The sequence below is a fragment of the Simochromis diagramma genome, unplaced genomic scaffold (assembly GCF_900408965.1).
Source record: "Simochromis diagramma unplaced genomic scaffold, fSimDia1.1 OVJJ01000510.1, whole genome shotgun sequence".
NCBI classification, from domain to species: Eukaryota; Metazoa; Chordata; class Actinopteri; order Cichliformes; family Cichlidae; genus Simochromis; species Simochromis diagramma.
The window spans coordinates 3525245-3547440 of NW_024387326.1; the positions used below are offsets into that span (position 1 = coordinate 3525245).

Here is a 22196-nt window from a genome sequence, read left to right on the forward strand (position 1 = left end):
CATCATTGCTTTTCTGATCCACAATCCTCTGAGCCAGCTATACACACTGCATCAAGTTTAAGGTGCAATTTGTAAAGTACAATACTGTGCAAAACTCTTGAGCTACACCTCATTTCTTTATATTTTTCTAGGAAAATATGACATAGGTGCAGAAATTTCTTGAAACATTTACAAACATGCATGGTAAAATATTAAATAAGGCAAAAAAACAGAGTTTGTAAAATTCTGAAGAGCTTGAAAGACCACCTTTATTCTTTGACACAACTAGGAATGGGTACCGGTAATGGCACCGGTTCTGACATAAATGGTAGTAACCAGACCAAAAAGCAGCGCACATTTCGGTGCTTTTTTCCCCCTGAGATGTCATCCACTTTGGATTCTAGCCAATCATTTTACCTTTTCAAGGATAGTAGGCGGGCCCAGGTACGTACATTCTTTTAGAGCAGAGCTACAGATTAAAAATGCCCAAGGCGAAGCGGTCAAAATCTTGCTGTACTTCACAGCAAAAGATGCAAACTCAGCAGCCTGCAACAAGTGCTTTAAGGTGATACTGCGCAAAGGAGGTAACACCTCGAATCTGATGAAACACCTGGCGACGCATAGCGTTGTTTTAAAAGCCAAGAAATGCACTGTATTTGATAGCTTGTTGCAAGACCTCACACGAGCACATCTACTGTGGGTGTGGTGCCTGCTATTGGACCCGGAGTTAGCAACATCCCCCAAGAACCCGAAGAGGAGAGTCCTGGCCCCTAGCCCTGCCAGTGTAGCAGAAATGATAACGGATGATGATGGCAGCAGCAGCCGCTCTTCTCTGGGCGAGTAGCTTAATGTTGTTCGTGTGTAATTTACGTTGAGTAGGCTAACCACGTTATTACATTAATGCACGTAAGGTGAACTAGCAAACACTGTCGTAGTTACATGCGTCTGTCTTCTTGTTTGATAGAGTGATACCATATATGCCCAATAGCTGCAAAAAAGGCTAACATTGTTATCTTTTTACAAAAAAAAAACAGCTAAACATGAGAGGTTTTAGGACAAAGTTTGTGTTCTCCATTCTTTAAGCACAGGTTCGAGCACCGTTTAAGCACCGGCACCGTTTCAAAGGTACCGGTTTGGCACTGGTATCGGATAAAACCTAAACGATACCCATCCCTAGACACAACCTGATCTCCCTCAGGCAGCTTTCTTGTCATTTTCTTTAAGCAGACGTCAGGAATAGTTCTTCGGTGCTTCTGCTCTACAATCCATGATTAATAGTGTTCTGTTGTGTTTTCGTATCCATATATGCTTTCCTTCAGAAGGGCTGGACTGCTGTTCAAGACCACAAGTTTAAAGAAAGTCTGACTCAAGGTAACAAGACAGGTGGCTCAAGACCTTTGCACAGTACTGTGACTCTATTAATGTTATGGATTGGAGTGTGTACTGAATGCAGAAAAAATCTGAAACACTAGATTTGGCTGCTCATATGTACCCGTGACAAAAAGTATGCCTCTGTGGATTTTGTAGGATGAGAGTTAATACTTTTAAAACCATTAAGGGTTCATCTGTGACCAGGCTGCAGTAGATGCTCATTTGCCCTAAAATGTGCAAAACGCTCTGATTATTCAGAATGACAGATGGAGGAAGTAGAAAGAAGTGGTGAATTGCACTGAGGTACTGATGCTAGGAGCAGAGGCCAGATATGAAGTCGGGACTGAAACACACTTGGTAAAGTAACAATGCGATGCTATTAAGGTGGTATTACATTATCCTTTAATACATTACATTATTCAGTACATTCCATCTCAGGCACATCATCCTATTTTTATAAAATATTACATTAGGTGCCTGCGGTTATATCATCATTTTCTAAAGTACATTTGAAGTACAATTAATATTTAGCAATGGACTTAATATCACATGTTGAACATGTGGAGGAAGATGGTGAAGGTGCAATATAAAAACATAAAAAAAAAGATAATTAAAGCAGCTGCATGGCATCGAGCACCCTCCCTGAGTTATCCTACATAATGAAAGATACACTTTACATTAACACAGTCTTGGCTCTGATTCCTAACGTCAGCTGTACATTATATACATGTCACAGACAGCGATTAGTTATTTCCAAAAAGGACAAAGTTAAAAGCGTTCGCATGTCATCTCTTGGCAGAAAGACGTAAACGTCACAGGAGAGGAATGATGATTTAAGACCCGTTGTGATCAACGCACCCACTGGTTTGTGTTACAGTGATTCATTCTTACTATTTTACAAATCATTTAATGCAAGTTTAAAAAGATCTGACATAAATACACACCTCAAGTCCTTATTCAGACTTGTTTCTTCTTTGTCCCATTTTGTGTGACAAAGGGGGGGAAAACGACTCAATTTTACCTCAGAATTTAACAGTACATACTGCCAAGGTCAAGAACGAACTGCTAAGCCTAATAAAAGCATTTATTTCAGGGTCACGATGTCATCTTCGATATAAACGTGGAGCCGATCGGTCATTGGTGGACGTGGGCTTCAGCTTAACCGTGGCGAACGGATTGGTACCCCTGCAATATACAAGGAGATAAGGGCAGAGGAAAATAAAAGTTGGGTTGTATGAAGGTTATAACCGGAGAAATGAGCATTACATTTTGAAAACTGTACAAACATCAGCTCAAAAACCTGAAATGAGAAGGACAGTCATGGTTTTCCAAATGCTGCTAACTAAAATGGTTTCAGCACTAGAATGCACTTCAAACTCTAATGGAAGCAGTGCTGTGCCATTTCAATCACTGCCGTCAGCTGTTGCTCTCCAATTGTACGGGTTCGTGATACACTTCAAGAAAATATCATTAGCTTTTTTTAGAAGAGAAAGCAAAAGCACTCCATTTTAACAGCCTGCCTCCAATTTGAAAGCAAATTTGAAATTATATTATTCTTACTTTGGGAAAAGCTGCGGTCGGGAGTCATTCACTTGCGATCTCTGTCGGAAAAAAAAGGAAAAAGAGAAAACATGATGAAGAAGGTACAGTATGAGATAGTGAGAACCATTACAAAACCACAAAACAAAGACACATGCACTAATGGGAGCTCAGCGAGATCGAGCTCTTGACCCTCTCGCCCTTTCTTTTTCACTTGGTCCTCCCACAAAGGGGCTGATTGATGACCTGTGTCAGGTTGCCCCACACGCATTTCGCAGTGGGTCCACAGTTGACACAAAGTGCAAAACTACATTATTACAGTAGTGATGGACTGTAAAAACAACAACAACTGAGAGCAAGCAAAAACAATCTGAAAATATGCTTTAAGCTCCTGGCACTCAAATTGTTTCTGCATGTTCCTAAAACGCAAATGCTATTCAGAGCACTTTCTGATCTCAGTAGCACCAAAGTGAAAATATCATTTCTGGAATTATTTCCAGATCACAACAGGGTGCTAAAGAGGAGCAAACGAGGAGCACACACACACACACATGCACACAAACTCCAGGCTCACATCAGCAGCTCGAGCTTCCTCCCTGCATCCACCAGAAAGAAGGATGTGGTGTCATTGAGAACAGCACCTGGCCACAGTGCCCCTGCTGGACAGACGGGCAAATGCCACATTTGTAGCAAAGGTCTGCAAATATTGCACCCCATGAGAAGTTCCATCTCACTTGCCTATCTTAATTTTCTCCATTATCTTTGCACTCACATGCAGTTTTACATGTTCGCTGAGTCCCACACTTTTTCCCAGTGTGGTTTTTGAATGATCTTTATTGTTAATAATCTGTGGGCTGGTGGTTAGAATTTTGTGGTTAAAACTTGGGTTAAGACCAAATGAACCACATATTTATGGGAAAAGGATGTACACAACTGTGGGAAAGATTGATTTTTGCAAGCGGGCAAATAAGAAATCATTAATAAATTATCAGCAATTACACATGCGTATAATATGACACCACCCGACTAGATCTGTACAATTCACAGTGGAAGAATTAGATAACTAGTTGTAGCGTAAATCTCTTTTACAAAGACTGCAGATGATAGATGATAGGACAGAGGATTGACTGATATTCTCCTCGCTGGTTATTAATAACTGACTGTCATACCTTATTTTCTGAATTAGACATGTTTGAATTCATAGGTGGTGCCTTATTCATAGACTGCGAATGGGGTTTATTCAAAGATGGTGACTGCGGTGGCGGCGGTGGTGGAGGAGGAGGCGCGGCCCCACTCTGACTGTTGACTCTTGGATGGTCGGGCAGGCTGTTCATGCTGCTGTTGCTCCTGAGAGTTGCTCTACTGAAATTATACAAAAATTTAAATTAGTTTGGAAATACAAATTTTTTTAAAAGCACCTGGACTTTTTAGGTCCTATTGATATAAAACCTGGTATTGGTATCTCAACGATACTTTGTTTCTGTCCTGTAAGTTCAGGATGTAGCCCACTGAAATGTGTTAAATAAGTTATCAGACTTTATAATTTTTGTGTTGACTGCTGCGTATACTTCATTTATAGCTTGTAGCACATTTAAACCAAGGAACTTGACCCAAAGTCTGCAGTATAAAACACAACTACTAAAAAGTCCAGTTGCCTTTTTTTAAGCTCTTGAGACTACCACAGAAATACAGCATCTCTGTTTTTATACCCAACACCTGATCCCTTTCTCTCTCTCTTATTCACGAAAGCAGGTCTTACTTATTAGCCGAGGGATGGATGGATTGAGTTTTCACATGAGATGCACGGGCCTAGCTTTGGTGCAGTTGATAACGTTCACATTTAGCTGTGACAGACTGTGTGTCTAACTGAAACTGAAAAAGTTTTACTTTAGCAGCTCCTGCTGAATTTCCCCACAGCAATAGGTCACCCAAATATTTTAAGTAGTTCACCTATTATTTCAGACCATGAAGTTTCATACTGACCCTCTTTTAAATATGTTGGCCCGAAAAACAATAGGGACAGCCTTGGGGCAACTACATCATGTTTTCTGCATCACGTTTGAAGGCAAACATTGTGCATGAGGTTTAGTTTAAATCCATTATTACCTGCTACTATTACAGAAAGGAAAGATATACTGACTGAAAAGCAATAAACGCGAAGCATCCTCCATTCTGAGCAATACGTTGTTTTTGTCATGATATACCAATACACTTCTGTAACAACCACCGATTATAGCAACATGACGTGACATTTGACAATAAGAGGCACTGCTTGCCACCAGGGCTGATATACTTTAAACTACAGCAGGGCCAAAGTTTGCAATGGCACTGGGAAACAGACCTAAGACCTTTCTAGAACTTCATTCGTTCCAGCTACAAGTACCAAATAGGATTGTGTTTAAACAAACTTATTAACAACAACTAAAACCACCCACGCCCACTGAATATGAAGAGGAATTATACTTCTGGGAATGAAATGAGACTGAAAAACAAGGAAGAGGAGACATAAAAAGGAAACAGTGGTGAAAGGAGCAAATAAGTATTATTTTGTATAATGCTAAATAGCTAATTAGTGCTAGCATAACCTTGAATGTAGGAGTGAGAGACACTTGAATACTGTAACTTCCACTAGCCCCAAATTATGTTGTTTACTTCGAAGTTTAAGCAAGTTGGCTGGGTATCAGAGTCTGGACAGCAGGAGTTAACTTGTTAGTGTAGCTAGCATGCTGAAGTAGCTGCAGTATTAATACTTCAAAATCAGTCAACTCGATCTTCGGCATTATTACCATAATGCTCATGCTCTCTGCCAGTTAGAGTAATTTTTACATGCTGTTTTGTAGGACTGCTGGTGGTGTCAGATTATATATAACATAATGGAGAGAAAACTCTAGAACTGTTGATCACTGATGATCAGTCAATTTAATGAGATGTTTATTACCTGGGGGCGGGTGACACTGGTGGATCGTCCACTGCTTCCACAAATGAGGCTGGAAACCATCCTTGACTGAAAACAAAAGGTGACAGAAAGCTACAGTTGTTAAGTGTTAAGTGAAAGAAATACACATATAGGAACATGTAACGACTTGTGAGCCTTTTAGTACAAGTGAGTTATGCTTTTAGTAGTTTTTATCGATGCTAGCTGTGTGGTTAATGCCAGTCAGTCAGGTTGGAACTTTTGCCTTTGGGCAGCATCTGTGTTAAGTACAGACTAAATATTTAATTTTGTTATCTTTGCTTCATTCAGTGCACTTTTTTCATTTTTCTTTCTTTCTTCTAGTCTAATATTTTATTCCTGTATTTTCTATTCATTCATATGTTGGCATAGTGAAACTGACCCTTCTTAACTTTAACAACTACTGCTTGCACGAATTCTAAGGACTACACATTTTCTCAACACGCAGAATGTAGAACTGTCCAAATCTGTTGAACTTACATAACAAAAAGCAGTAGAACAGCAAAATATATACACTGTGTGTTCTGATAAAAGATTTCTAGGTAGTTTACAGACAATCTTGATGAGTAAGTAGTTATATGTAGCAGAGCTATGCAAACAAATTAAGATTTAATGTGTGTTTGGAGTTTGCTTTTGCTTATTTCTAAATGGGCTAGAAGGGCTTATGAGGCACTATCTCTATGTCTACAAATTTGTACTATGCTAAAATTATTACTTTTTTCTTATTAAACTGGCCTATGTCATCTGCAAGCAAATGACAGAAACGGACACTTTGCACATCCACACATGCAGTCTCCACGCAGTCACAAACTACGATTTTTTTTTACCGTGGGCTGTTGTCGGCACGTCCAAACAGCCAGCCGTTCCTGGGCTGTTGGACCAGCACATTAATTATCTGTCCCCTATTGAAGGACAGCAAGGTGGGGTTGGAGCCAACAGGCTGGTGGGCCACCCGGGCCTTCATGACTCGTCCTCCACCACCACCACCACCTCCTGCTGAGTCTGCTCCGAAGCGAAAAACACTTCCCTGTGGAGACGGGGCTGGAGGAATGACAAATGCAACACAAAGGTACAAAGAGAACAGTTTGTTAAGCTGATAAACTTTCTTGGCAAAGAAGAATCTCTGGTGAAATTATTAATTAAAGAATATTAATGACTAGATTTTTTTTGTGTGTGTGTAACTCAGAGGGTTAGGAGACTATTAAGTGTCTTACTCCAGGTGCAATGCTTTTGTTTTAGCAGCGGGGTAATTCATTGAATTATACTGAATAAGCTGATGTTATTTTCCCCTCCAGTGAACACTGGTTACAACCTACATTATTTCGCTACTGTTGTTTATGTTCTATTTTGATAAATCATTACTCCGTCTATTTTTACTCTAAGCAACCAAATAATTAGCCTTTTTTCAACTGAAAGTACAAATGAGGAGCCATGAACGTGCACGATGTGCAACGTTATTAAGAGGGCAATAAACAGTTAGAGAAAAAAATTGATAAAAATATCTGGTAGCTGTAAGCATAATAAGCACTGATGAATAGCCATGATGGGATGTGAATATTTAACAGACAAGCATTAACGTGACGGGAACACATTTATTTTTAAGTGGAACTAAACATCAGATCACTGAAATGGGTTTTTCACGGTGGTTGTGGCTCAGGAAATAGAGCATGTTGTCTAATAATCAGAATTTCGGTTGGTTCTCCAACCATGTGGGGCGATCGTGGCTCAAGAGTTGGGCGTTCGTCTTTTAATCAGAAGGTTGCCGGTTCGAGCCCCGGCTTGGACAGTCTTGGTTGTTATGTCCTTGGGCAAGACACTTCACCCGTTGCCTACTGGTGGTGGTCAGAGGGCCCGGTGGCGCCAGTGTCCGGCAGCCTCGCCTCTGTCAGTGCGCCCCAGGGTGGCTGTGGCTACAATGTAGCTTACCATCACCAGTGCGTGAATGTGTGTGTGAATGGGTGGATGATTGTGTAAAGTGCTTTGGGGTCCTTAGGACCAAGTAAAGCGCTATACAAATACAGACCATTTACCATGTGTGTCAAAGTGGGTAAGATACTGAACCCAGAGCTCCCCTGATGCATTGTTTGGAGTGTGAGTGAATCTTAGGTTAAAAGTGCTTAGGCATAGATAAAAGCTAGAAAGTAGAAAAGCACTATGGATCATAAATGCATCACTTGAACACCTAAAAATCTGATGTTAAGTCTATTTTAAAGCATTGTAGTTCTTTATTAGTCCGCTGCTCACCTCTTGATGGTATTTTGCCGAGGGGCATCTCGTCTCTGCTCCTTCTGATCTCCTCCTCCCTCATTCCCACCTGTATGAACATATAACAAGCACAGACTGAGACTATATTCAAATCTGTTGTCATTTTACTATTCGTGTAAATATGAGGTACTGCTGTTGTTTTTGTAGGAAAGAGTAAACTAAGAGTGGACTAAATAAGCTCAAGCCTGCTGGAATTTCAGGTGCAAACAACATTTCTATTAATGTCAGAATCAGAATACTTTATTAATCCCGAAGGAAATTATGGATCTGATGTCCAATCACTAATCTCTCAAAGGTTTTTGAGAATCCTCTAAATCAAACTATACTGACAGCAATAATTGGGGTCGTTTCAGCCTAAGCTGACCTTCCACAATAAAAAATGAATACTCTGCCATTTGTGTCTCTGATTGGTAGATGACTAATTTTCCTAAGAGGAAACATCGCCCACATAGACTGACAGGATTTGAGGTATGATGCATTTTTTGCATCTGATTGCTTGAGGGGATGTAGATGACAAATTTTAGGCCTGGTAGCCGTTCATTTCACGTGCAATGAGCTGAAAATTGGATGTTTTATGTAGACTTTACCATGTGAAGTAAAGCGAAGATTAAAATGATAACTTACCTGTCTTAATGAATCTTTCATGTTCATTTTATACATTTTTTTTAAAGTTCTCCTAGGTTCTCATTACTATTATGTCCCTGTCTTGCTTCTTTTTTGGTTTCTTTTCTGCTGCTGTGGGAGTTTTTTTACTTGTTTTGTTCGATATGTTCTTTGTTCCAATCACTTGTACATACTGGACTTTTTTATTACAAACCCAGTTCCAAAAGATTTCGGAGGTTGTGTAAAATGTAATTATGATTTGGAAGCCCGTGCTGTATTCACAATAGAACACAGGGTGAGATTAAACTGCATCATTTTTTAGAAAAAGATTTTGAATTTTATTGCAGGAACATGCCTCAAAAAAAGTTGAGACAAAGCCGAGTTTACCACTTTAGCTTCCTCTTTTCTTTTAACCACAGTCTGTAAAAATCTGGGAACCCTTGAACACAAATACCCACAGATTCTCAGAATCTTTAGAGAATAAAAAAACATTATTCTGAAATTATCCCACAATTTTCAGATATTTTTTTTAATTCACTGATTTATTTTTTTTAGAATGGTAAACCTCTGCCCCTATAAGATGCTGTTTTTCTTATATCCAGTCATGTGACTGACCTGTTGCCAGTTGACTTAATCGGCTGAAAAATGTTCCTGCAGATGTTTTCTCGCAGTACAACTTCATTTTCTAGCTTTTTGTCGACCCATCCCAGACGTATTGCTTGTTGTTAAATTCAAGATGAGATAATGGTAAATTTTCTATGTGTATTCTGTTCTATTTTGAATAAAATATAAATTTCTGAGACTAACAAATCATTGCATTCTGTTTTTGTTTGCATTTTACACTTTACAGTTTTGTTTCCTTTTGGATATAAAAAAAACCAATTAAGTATCATAGCATTTCTGTTTTATGACTTCCCTACCCATAAATTATTCATTGTGGCATTTTTGAAATTACAGTTGTTGAGTGTTCACTATTTCTTGTGAAGGTAGTTTACTTGTGATAGCAGCTGTGGCAGATTAGTTTGCACCAGCGGGCCAGGAAACAGCGATTCATTTGAGCTTAAAGGAATAGTTCCACTTTTACTCACTGACTGTTAGATGAAAAGATTTATTGCACACTACAGCCAGCAGCCAGTCAACTTATCTTAGAAACATGGAGGGAACAGTGTTGCTCTGAAGTCAGTATACACATAGATGCTTTTTTTTTTCCTTTTAATTTGTCAAACCTGACTCACAGGCTTTTCTCTGTGATACACTGGGATAAATCCCTCGTCAGACCAAAACAAACACTGGATCAATGCTAATCCTCTGATTGTTATTATGAAAGCATATGTGGGATATGGTGGTTCACTGGCATGTCGCCTTCCAATGAGGAACAGACCAGCAGGGTTTATCTCAGGGACATCTTTGGTCTTTACTTCAATAGTAATTGCAGCTGTTATTACAAACAACAATGTGGTTTTGATTTGTGCAATTATCTTTGGTGGTAATAAATCACTTTACCGAACTCAGAGACAGTAAAATGTGCACATATTTGAATGCTACACAGGGTTCAGATTCAGATAGCTTTAAAAATGTGTGCCGCATTCTTCAGTTTATAACTTTATCCTCTAAAGGTTTTCTGTAATTGTGTTTTATGCACCAAGTGTGATTCATTTTGAAGATTTCAAATCAATCAATGCTAACCACCAGAGGGCACTCTGGTAACAAAAATGTTGTGCTTTCCCCCACAATGGCGTGCCTTGGGTCTGATGTTATGCATTTCTCAGTGGAGATAACTCACAGCTGTATCGCAATTGGATTTCTTATCTAATATGTGGCTCATGAATTCAGTTCTACTCAACAATGCAATTTTTAAACTTTCAAGCGGTTTTCAATTTTAAATTTCCCAAAATAGACTTTAAAGAGATTCACTCAGTTTTCCACCCCAAAGACAGGATTATACCCCACACAGCTGCATATTTTTGGAGTTGTGGAAGTTTCATATGTCACTGTGGCCCCAAACCTTGCATAAATAATTCAGTTGCTAGGGTGAGTCACTGATAGAGACACACTTTCTTCTGAACTCACAATGTTGTCCAAAGTTGAAGGTCTGTGGGCCTCCGGTTGTCTGGTGGCATCAACCTCTTCTGTCCAGGCAGCAGCTTTCTGCTGGAGAGTAACCCCGTTCTGCAACACATCATCATCAACACACACACACACACACACACACACACACACACACACACACATGCAGATAAATATTTTTCCCCATTAGTAAGTGAGGATTAACACAGTTGCAAGCTTAGGTCAGAGCAGCTTATTTTAATACTCATTTGGCCAAAAAGAGGAAACTGAACACAGTCTTCAGAGTGATGCTATTACACATACCATTCGTACAACTTTTGAAAAAACAAAATGTAGGTTTAAATCAACGTAGTTTTATTAGTCTTGCCTTACAAATATGCCACCAGCATGCCTTTCTGTTTACAAGACCAAAATCTGTTTCATCTGGAAAGGTTAAAGCTGTGGCATAAAAAGTTTGTGAAAAAAGTTTATCCGATTAGGCAATAACTGCCAGATGGGGCCAACTTTTTGAGCATAAGCGACAAACAAAACAAAAAAACAAAAATCCCAACTTCTGATTATGAACTCAGCAAAAACTTTTGAGTCTCTGAACTCAATATTTAATTTCACATCTTATTTACTACAACTTGATATTTATTTTGTAAATCATGGCCCCATTTTCGGTAAAATACATATTAATGCCAGGAATGCTTTTGGGAATTCCCTGCGATTTGTTAGTTCAGGGGTCCTCAATCCCAGTCCATGATGGCCGGTGTCCCTGCAGGTTTTAGATGTGTCCTTGATCCATCACAGCTGATTTAAATGGATAAATTACCTTCTCAACATATCTTGAAGTTCTCCAGAGGCCTGGGAATGAACTAATCATGTGATTCAGCTGTGTTGACCCAGGGTGATATCTAAAACCTGCAGGGACACCGGCCCTCGTGGACTGGGATTGGGGACCCCTGGGTTAGTTGCTACTGAATAGCTGTGCAGTGTCTGCATTTTCTAAAAACCAAATTGGTGATGCCCGAAATGTTTGACTTAAAGCTTCAAGACAAAGGTCCACATTCGCTACATCTTTGCTTTATATACAAGCTATGTTGCAGACATAGTACACCCCAACAGGAAAATCCACCACACCTACCATGTAAGGTGCACAGGCACAAGGAACAGAAAAAGGAGCCCAAGAGATTGGGTATGTTCCAAAAGTACCTCCTATCTCCTTTTCTAACCACTTGTCCTTGACCTCGATGACATTTTTACTGTGGTCAATGACAAGCGGTGGGTAGGAGAATTCGTATGGACGCAGGACATGAGAAGAGCGGTTTGCTGAGCATCCAAATGACCCTTTTCTCCTAAAATGATGTGAGGTCACTGTGTTGAATCAACAGTGTGCAGAATACGAACTACAGAACACACGTCTTACTTCACCACAACTTGTTCTTAGCCTAAAGCTTCAAAATGAGAATGACGTGAAAACTAACACTTCATCAAAAAGGTTGGAACTTTAAAGAGAGAGCATATAAGGCCAGATTTACAAAGATTATATGGCAGCCCAACGCCTTCTCACACAAAAAGCTTTTGGATTTACTAACAGTTTTGTGAACATCGTGGATATTTTTGTTTTTTGTTGTTTTTTTGAGTTTTTTGGCAGCTGGCCTGTGACGTATGTATGATGTATCTGTGACGTATATTATGACGCACGTATTTGCAAACGTGATTTACTCACATTTGTTGTGCGTTATTTATTGTAAATTGCACAAAATCGAACACAAAGCCTAATGCTTGTCGTGGTTGTCATAGTTGCTTCTCGCGTCTTTATGTCGAACAAGAGGGGTAAATTTTATCAGACAAAGTGTGTTATTGGTATGGATGGATGGCTCGAAAGTTTGTTCTGTCCTAAAACTCTTGACTCATAATTCACCCTGAGTAATTAGAGGCTTATTTCTGCTTGTCAGTAATGCTGGTATTGTAACACAGCAGATCAGAAATTAACTTGACAGAGCTGTTTCTCAGCAGTGCGCACACAGTGAGTGATTTCTCTCCAGTCTTTAATGAATAAAATTGAAATGTTTGTCAAAAGCTTTTTGCAGCTAATAATGAGATTATGTCACTATGTTAGATGAATACTCAGAATGTTACCTTCGTTAACACAGGGCAGCTCAAATTCTGATGGTAAATAACATTTGTCATTCTTCTACACATCCTATAGGTCAGCTGTTCCACACAGATTTCAGTTTTATACAGTGTAATAGTTTGTAATATTGCAGTTCTCCTCTGGATAAATCCAGCTCTCCGCCTCAGCCTCAGTCCTCAAGACTTCAAACCCAGTGCCAAGAGGCTTCTAACAGAAGAGTTATCCCTCATATCCTTCAGACTCCTCCACTGATCTGACCTGCCTCACTGGTTTCTGAGAGTGGAAACTATACACGCGCCTATGCACTGTAATATTTTGGTTAGTAGGCCCAGATAACTCTCTCCCATGCTTCCTCATTGGGTCTGGGGCTGCTCTTGGTAGAATGCTGGTTAGTACTGCGAGACAACAAAGACAGCATCATTTAAACCAAACTAAATTCTACGGACGCTTGAACGCACTTCAATTAATATAGCTCATAATCTTGATTTAGAAAGTTGATATAGATCAATGTTGTGTAAGGCAACAACGGGATGAGAAGAAGATTATTTTTTACAGCAGTGTGATGTTCAGAGTTCAACTGTGCATTTAACTGTTGTTGAAACTTCAACATTGTTCAGCAGGTTAAGGCTTGAAATGGGAAACACAATTATAATTCACATTTACATGATATGATATGCTGTCACTTATGGGATGGTGTTTTCTCCTCTCCTTTCATAAAGGATGGTCCCAGTGTTTTCTGTGCTAAAGGGGGTAATAAAGGAAGTAGTGGAGCTTATTTCTTAGGGACCAGGAGAATTGGAACATTTCTTATTATGTCTGCCGCACAGACACTTACGCATCACTTCACTCAGTTAGGAACCTTCCTGAGCAAAATGGACTACTGGAAGGTATCAAGTGATCCTAACAACAAACTTTCCAGATCAAAATCTGATCAGCTGCAATGAGCCTGTTCCACATGGCCCAAACCCTCATAGGACCTGAAGGATCCCCTGCCAGCACCCTGGTGCCACTAAACCCACGGGCCTCCTTGTTCACATAATGTTTAAGCTGCTTTGGTGGATTTTATGCTCCCCTCCCCTTGTGTTTTTTCCTCTTTGCTTCTTCTCCTTTGCTCCTCTCTCTCCTCTCTCACTAGTCTCCCCCTTCTTCCTCCAGTATGGCAGGGGGAGTAATTGATCCTTTCCCTGCCCCTATTTAAAGAAGCCCAGGAAAAGGAGTTCTCTGACTCCCAAACAAAACAGCTCTCTGCTATCCCCACACCCTTGATTTTTCCTTTAGCGATTGAAGACTTATTTTGTTTCTTTCTTTGTTAGCTTAGATTTCTTACCATATTTGTATCAGGAAATAAGTTCTGGGTCCTTTGTCCCAGGCACCTTACACCTTTTCCCCCCATTTATTTTGCCAGGGCTCAGGACCTATAGTTGATGTTTGTTCTGTTTACGTTTTTCAGTTTTCTGGTGAACTAAAACTTTTTTACGTCACTAAAATAAGTTGAGCCTTCATATTTTTGCGGCAATAATAGTAACTATAACTGTGCTCCTGTCATGTCAAATCTATTATTAAATTGCATGAGATAATCTGTGGTTAAATAGTAACTGTGTCTCTGTTGAGCTCCGGCTTCATTACATCTGCTGATTTAATCTGACTTTCATGATTTCGATCATTCATGAGCATCTTTCCTCAGATTCTTTCTCTGTTATTCATCTACTGCATTTTAGCATCTCTTTGAGCAGATTTCAAACTGCTGATCATAAAGGCATACAGCAGAGTGGCCACACCTTACTTGCTTATTCTCACATGACGGTAAGATTAGTTGTTATGAGGTCATATTTAATATGTTGCAAGGGTCTGTTTTGTACAGTAGTAGCTATTTATCTATTCCTGTTGTAGCATACGGTTCAACCAACATCTGCTCAACAGGAACAACTAACATGAAATGTTGGTAGAGCGGTATCATAAAAAGTGAAACAAATATCATAAAAGTGAGTCCAGAGTTCAAAGACACAACCTGCAACCAGGCTTGCTGTAGGAAGGAAACCTGCTCTTGAACTTTAAAGGTCTGACAAATGGTTATAAAACAGGATGACCTCACTCTGGGGAATTATATCTTATATCTTATCTTATGTTTCTCTGACATTCATTAGTAAACTTCATCTGCGAAGCATCTCCAGTTAGTAAGCCAAAGTGAGCTATAAATATTAAACTTACAAATGCTATTTGAAGTAAGTTGTATACCTTATTCATGAGTTTGGTGAAGGACTCTATCAGGCCACAGTGCTTTTCTGCCAGGAAGCGGTATCTTCTCTCTTCCTCCTGCAGAGCCTGGTTATGGCTCTCCCTGAGGAAGTCCACATACTCACTACCACCCTGAGGATACGCCTAATTGACAGAACATGGATACAGAAAACTGTACAAGGACACATACACAAACAGCAGTGCTGAATTTCTCTCCAGTCTACTGAAAGAGTACAGGAGAGAAATGCACAAACCTGGCTGGGTCTCCTGTTCAGTCTCTCCAGAGCTGCTGCCTGGCTGCGGAGTTGCATTTCATACGTTTCCCTGCTGCCCTGTATGAGAATGCATATCACACCTGTGTAAAACCATCTCAAACGCTCAGGTATTTACATTAAGTTGAAAATCTATTTGTAGAAGCTACAATTTTCAAGTTATATTAATTTCCAGCATGATTTTTTATTTTATTTTTTATTTTATTTTTTATTTTTTTGGACTCTGCTAGAGTAACTTTGTATGATTCACAGTTCAAAATAAGCCTTTTTTTTTAAAAATACTAGGTTACAGCCCTGCCACTCAGTCCATCCTTTATGTGAAACAAGCTGGTTTAGTTTGTTGCCTTTTTAGGCCACCCTGGCTTGAAACCAGTGTTCTTCTGACTGGCTGCCAATTGCAAACAGAAGGTTTGAACAGCAGGTGTGTTGGGCGCCTTTCACAGCCAGACCTCTGACATCAGACAGATCCAAGAGAAGATAATCTGAGCTGTTAGAGCAGTTTGAAGTCTTCTGGGTCACTTTGACATACACTGACCACTGACCTTTAGCTTTGGCCACGTTTAGCATGACCACCATTGTAAGCATATATAAGAGGGAAAGCATAAGAGGTTCAGTTTACCCTATCCTGTCATACTCTTACAGTCCCTTCTGTTTTGTTCTTACTCACCGATAAGTAATCTCTGTCTAATCTGACATTTTTTTCCATGGAGTCAAGAACCTCCAAACTGAACCAGCGGAACTGAGAAGAGACAAAGAAAATAAAGTTACCCTAAAAACATGAAAAACCAGGAACATATTCATTATATCGTAGTCAAACACTATGATGAGCAATGAGTGTCTACTAATATGTAACTTACTAATCCCTCTAGTTCTAAGGTGAGTCTTCGCTGGCTCTCAGAAACCTGAATCAGGACATCTCCTGAAAGATGAGTGGATTATAAATATATAATATCTTTACAGAACAAAAACATGAAATTATATAATGTGCATTTTGACTTCCAAACTCATCAGGTATCAACAGATTCAAAACCAGATTTATCAGTAATGATAAGCAGGTAAAACATGTTCTGTTGTTGCTAATATAAGATCAGACCATCATGACTCTAAAGTCCTTTTTGTGTCACAGATACTGAATGATCTCACAACTCACTATTGCACAAGTGGCTGATTTCAGCTTTGTGTTGCTCCAGCCTAATTTTTATTGTTTTATTAACCCAGATTATGTTTTTCCATGTAGGTGCATGTAATAACACGATAACTCTAGCCAAATTAAGGAACTGTATTTCTTAGTCCATTAAAAATAAAGCAGATGTTGACCAAAGTGTTGCACAGCTGATGGAGAGAAACCAACATAATGGCTTTGACAGTATTTTGGACAATTTCCACTTGTGAATACAGCCTAGAGTAAAGCCAAATAAAGACTCGTGAAGGAGTAAGCCAACCCTGAAACTATAAATGTTGACAGCATCAGAGGCCCACCTTTCACTGTTGACAATTATGGAACTGCCATTATATTAGCAGGTAAAGAAATGCTGTAAGAGTTATTTCAAAGCGAATCCATAAAGACGTGCTCAAGGCTGTACTAACAGTGATTCAGAACAACAATAAGGAAACTGTACTTATTAAAGGAGACTGCTCCAAAAGTACATAGCTACAGTGCAATGAAAAGTATTTACCTCCTTGTTTGTTTTTCTCATAATTTGTACACTGTTTCTCAGATAATGAAACAAATTTCAATATCAGGCCAGTATAACCCGAGTAAATAAAAAAATACTGTTTTTATATGAGGATTTCGTTTATTAAGGGAAAAATTTGCTCTAGAGGAATTTTAGCACACTTTTCTTTGCAGAATTATTTGAATTCGGTCACATTGAAGGGTTTTCAAGTATCAATGGCGTGTTTGAGGTCATGTCAAAGCATCTAGATTTAAGTCTAGACTATGACTGCCTTATCCCCAAACCTTCTCTTTTGTTATTTGTTTGATTTTTGTGAGTCATTAAGAGCTGGACTTGTTTAGATTATGTTGTGTGACCTAAGAGTGCTTGAGCTGTAGGTCACAAACTGATGGCTGGACAGTCTTCATCAGTTTTTGGGCCAGGTAGGTTTAGATAGCTTTTATCCTTTATTACAGGAAAGCCAAACTCATTTTCCATTGTGGGCCACATACAGGACTGGTAAAAGTCCCCCTTCTGTCAGCGTGAAGCAGTGTAACCACGTGTTGAATTCCTCAAATATCTTCATCTAAGAAAACTGATATGTAGTTTCAATTTTACAGTATGCCTCAGTTTTTTTACATGATAAAGAAATGCTGCTGTAGTAAATGGAGAAAAAGTACATTATTGGCCAAAATGCCCTGTAATAATCAAACTACATTTTTGCTTATGTTTTAGTTTTATTTTATTTGAAAAATGCATTACAAAAATATAAATTGCTATGGTACAAAATAAAAATGAACTTTTCTGTCATTTAAATATTTGTCTATTACGTGATTACATTGGTGTAGTATTAACAGCCATAGCCAATGTCTATGTAGCAAAAACCTGTAAAACTTAAATATTTAAGATGATTTAAAAAAAAAAAAAAAAGATCATTTATAAACTGCATTCTGTGCTGACTCTAGTTATCTCTGTCTAATGATAAATGACATGATGATCTGAAATGAGGTAGTTTGCTAGCTCTGGAAGTTATTTTCTTGCAACGCTGTTGTGTATATTACAGTTTTCCTAGTGTTCTACTCTTTGTGGCTTTATAAAGTGTTCTTTACCACTTTGTGTGGATGGTTGGTGAACTTTCATTTTTGACTCTTGGGCTTGAGGACCAGTGTAAGTGATTTGACTGTTACTTACATTTTTAGACAGCTTCCTTGTTACTATACTGAATTGATTTCTTACAACACCTCTACTTCCTTTTTAATGAATCTCTGCGTAATCGCAATAGCATCCTGAAAGTTTCACAACTGCTTCCTGAGAAACCTCAAAGGTCAGCTCCTGCTGTCAAGATTTATTGGAGTGAAGGGTAGGGGATGGACCTAAACACTGATAAGAGCTCTAACCCAGTTCCATCATCATTTTCTAGCCTACTGAAACATTGCAGTGCATTCTGGAAATGTTCGACTTATTCAGCTTGGCTGTCATTTCCTCAGCAGGGAGACTATATCATTGTACAGTGTACAGTAAGAGTAGACTAATGATCCAGTTCCTACAAGGTCTTCAACTCCAACTGTTTAAACTGTCATACCGCTGACATAAAGCAGTTAAGTGAACGGAGCACGGCCCGCAGCCTGTCTTCATCTATTATTCATGTCCCCCGCTGACATCTGACACCCATCTGCCAACATTCTTAACTTACATAAAAACTCCCTGAAACATACATCAATTTAGCTTTGAACCCATCCAGCTGTTATGAATTAGAAATTAAAGTTTAAAGTTCTGCCACATTCTTCACTTGATTTGAGCCCAATGCAAATATTAGTTGAGTCTAAGCAAAATCTTTTAGTCCTTGTGTGCACTGACTGTTGCAAATGCTGTGAAATGCAGTGCCTTCAATAATTTCAAACACTATGTTTAACACACACATCAAAGGGTATGCTAATCACAAGCACACATTACGCATGCACAGCAATTATGAGTGCAATAAAATGCTGCCTCGGGGAAAACTGGGGTCCTCGCGATGAGGAAAAACATGTTTTAATGTGTTTAATAAATGGCCATGAATACATCACAGACAAACTGCTCATATCCTGGTGAGGTGCAAAAACGTCTTTGCGTTTCCACTCATCAGCTGTGGATTCTCACATACCTATGGATCGTGATGATGCCGTGTGGAAAGCTCTCTCCCCAATCTTTGAAAGTGCGCTGAAGTAAGCGTCACTTGTCGCAGCAAGAGCTGAAACACATACACACAAACACACACACACACACAAACACACACACAGCACAGTCGTTTCATGGTTTTCTTTAGCACAGTTCATTTTCCAGATATGGCACTTCAAAAGCAGCTGCTAAATATAAGAATATGGAAAATTATCAACCCTATTTGTATTCAAATGTAACGTTTATATACCCAGGTCCTCTGCCTGTAATGTACCAAATGAGTGGTTGAACAAAAGTATGCAAAACAGTCTGAGAGTGTGAGACTGGCTCATTTCAAGAGTGAAACATTACTGATTGTGCTTTATTACTGTCAGTCTGCATTTTATAAAGTGACGCTGGGACAGTAAAATTAACAAGTTCTAATTTTGTCACTTCCTGGTCTTGGTAAGAGCTCAGTGACATGCAGTGTTGGTCAAGTTACTTGAAAAAAGTAATCAGTAACTAATTACTGATTACTTCCCCCAAAAAGTAATCCCGTTACTTTACTGATTACTTATTTTCAAAAGTAATTAATTACTTAGTTACTTAATTACTTTTTAAAAACATGATTTACAACCTGAATAGGTGATAAAGTGATAGATCTTTCAGCCCAATTCTACTTTTCCTGCATAATCCATCATACAAAATGTAATCAAATGGAAAAGTCTCCTTTTAAAACTTGTTTTATTAGTTTTAATCTTTTAACTTTATGCATCAAGCAAAAATTTAATTATATGCACCATTCTCTGACTGGAAGAAATTAGTTTAACATTTAAATCTATTTTCTGCACATTCCAGCACATGAAATAAAATATTTTTTGTGTTTACACTCAGTCTTTCAAATAGATGCAAGTAAAACACAGCAGAAAATAAATAAAATCAAAGACTAGCGGTCCTGCTGCTCTATTTTCACCTGTATAGCAGGAGTGGCGTAGGCGAAGGTTTACCCTGGTGCATGTGAGCCGCAGCGGGCAGTTGAAGAATCCGCGAGTTTCTCTGTGAATTTCCCATTACGTCGTTGCGCACTTGGAGCTTGTTTGTGGGGGGGGGGGGGATTCGGTGTAAAAAGAAGTTTTCTTCCCACGCACAACGGACGCTAATGTTTTTGTCACTTTTTATGGAATCAAACTCAAAATAAGGTCAGTACTTCCACGCTTTAAACGCTGCACGCTCATACTCTCTCCCTCACTCGATATATGATCCACTGTTGATCTGCACACAGCTGTTGTCACGAACATCGCACTTGCTTACGTCACTGTCATGAGACATTCTCGCAAAAAAATCACGGTTTTAGTAACGCAGTAACGCAGCGTTCCTACGGGAAAGTAACTGTAATCTAATTATCGTTTTTGCAATAATAATCCCTTACTTTACTCGTTACTTGAAAAAAGTAATCAGATTACAGTAACGCGTTACTTGTAACGCGTTACTTGTAATGCGTTACTGCCCATCTCTGGTGACATGTTATAAGTTTCAGGCTCTGCCCTGAACACACACAAGAAGTTTACAGCCCCCTTTGCAGCTGACAAAGAGACACATCTTAATCTACTTCTCACGTCTGCAGGACTGTTGATGCACCACTGCTATTACTGATTAATTCTTGATACAATAATTGTGCTGTCTACACAAACACATTTAACTTAATATAATGAATATCATTTACATTTCATCATTTTAAAGATCTTCACATTAATGCACCAGCAGTGGGATGAGTGATGAATATGATGTAGGTAGCTGAAAGGCAGAGTTTAATCCTGGCTCTGCAATCAGCTCTTCCCTTTCTTACAAGACTTATAGAAAACATATAGAGCTACACCTAAAAAGCATCCAATAGTTCTGTATTGAACAAAAGCGTCATTGTTCCATTATGTCCACATCAAATATAGTGGTGGAAGCGTGTTTGTCTGCTGATAATGTAGTCATAACAACGTTGGTTGGTTACAGACCCATAACTAAGGCTGTAATAGCACCAGGATATTCCCAAAGCATATGAACTTTGGAGTTGCACTCAGATAGATACCTGGCAGCTCCCAAACTGCAGTTTATGGCAGTTATAAAGATAGTTTTGTGAATTTTCCCCAAAATAACATTTAAAAAAATTAGCAGCAGATTTTTTCTTTGTTTTTTCTTCCATACATTTGTTCTTTTCTTTCAATACTTACTCTTGAAGGCTTGGACGTAACTGTTCCCCAGTGAAACCAGTTTCTGTAGGCCTGGGTTGAACTCATTAATCAAGCTCTGTTTACAAAAGCACACACACACACATATGCACAATTACCACAGCTTCTTTTGAGTATTGATAGCCAGAAAAATGTAACAAACCCACTTAAAGAGGAATCAATACAATTAATCTTGAACTCAATTTATATTTATGAGCACACCTGCTCTCTCTCTCAACACTGGAGCCTCTGCAACACAAGATTCAAATCTCTGCTGCTATCAATTGAAAGCGAATGCTCGTTGAATTTGAAAATGACATCACGTTTTCCACCTCAGTAGCCACGAAATGTTTCCATGTTACAAAATTTGCCCCAGTTCCCCGAAGAATCTCTCAAGAGGAAATCAAGTTTGTTTAATGCAAGTGCGCGGCCCACACAAAGTATCTGTTTCTTACCGAGTAAATCCCCAAGGTGGAGCGATGCAGCTGATCACTATTCATTCCCGACATGTTTATATCCAGAATAGTGCAACTGTGAATTGAATCCAGAGAAGGTCTGCAGGCCTTAAATCTCTCTGAAAAAGTCCCACAATCTCTGAAAGAAATGAGAGTTAGATTGGGTGTGGAGCTGAAGAGCGAAGGCAGCTCAGTGAGGTGGTAATCAACACCGGTATGGCCTGAGAAAGATAGGAGTAAATAATTAAACGTGGCCCAACCATAAAACACACTGACACATGCTTTGTGTGTGCTCAGGTGGGTGTTACCTGAAGTGAATGTTTTATTC

General features: G+C 39.1%; 1 protein-coding gene across 1 annotated transcript; it reads right to left on the reverse strand.

The window, feature by feature from the left end:
- Window positions 1-1218: 1218 nt before the first annotated feature.
- baiap2l2a (BAR/IMD domain containing adaptor protein 2 like 2a) lies at window positions 1219-21507 on the reverse strand. The gene is made up of 13 exons (XM_040006099.1): window positions 21417-21507; window positions 19202-19288; window positions 16261-16322; window positions 16071-16142; window positions 15386-15463; window positions 15132-15275; window positions 10781-10879; window positions 8087-8156; window positions 6670-6883; window positions 5828-5893; window positions 4059-4251; window positions 2911-2951; window positions 1219-2535 (listed from the first exon to the last, which is right to left on the reverse strand). Exons 4-13 carry the CDS (start codon window positions 16107-16109, stop codon window positions 2454-2456), a joined length of 1026 nt encoding a protein of 341 aa, XP_039862033.1. The 5' UTR covers window positions 16110-16142; window positions 16261-16322; window positions 19202-19288; window positions 21417-21507; the 3' UTR covers window positions 1219-2453.
- Between the last annotated feature and the right edge of the window lie 689 nt (window positions 21508-22196).

Coding starts and splice junctions, on each gene's coding strand:
- baiap2l2a (XM_040006099.1), bottom strand. CDS start 16,109: ATGGAAAAAAATGTCAGATTAGACAGAGATTACTTATCG. Junction 4,252..5,827: donor CCAGTGTCACCCGCCCCCAG/GTAATAAACATC, acceptor GTATAATTTCAG/TAGAGCAACTCTCAGGAGCA. Junction 2,536..2,910: donor CGACCGCAGCTTTTCCCAAA/GTAAGAATAATA, acceptor TGTATATTGCAG/GGGTACCAATCCGTTCGCCA.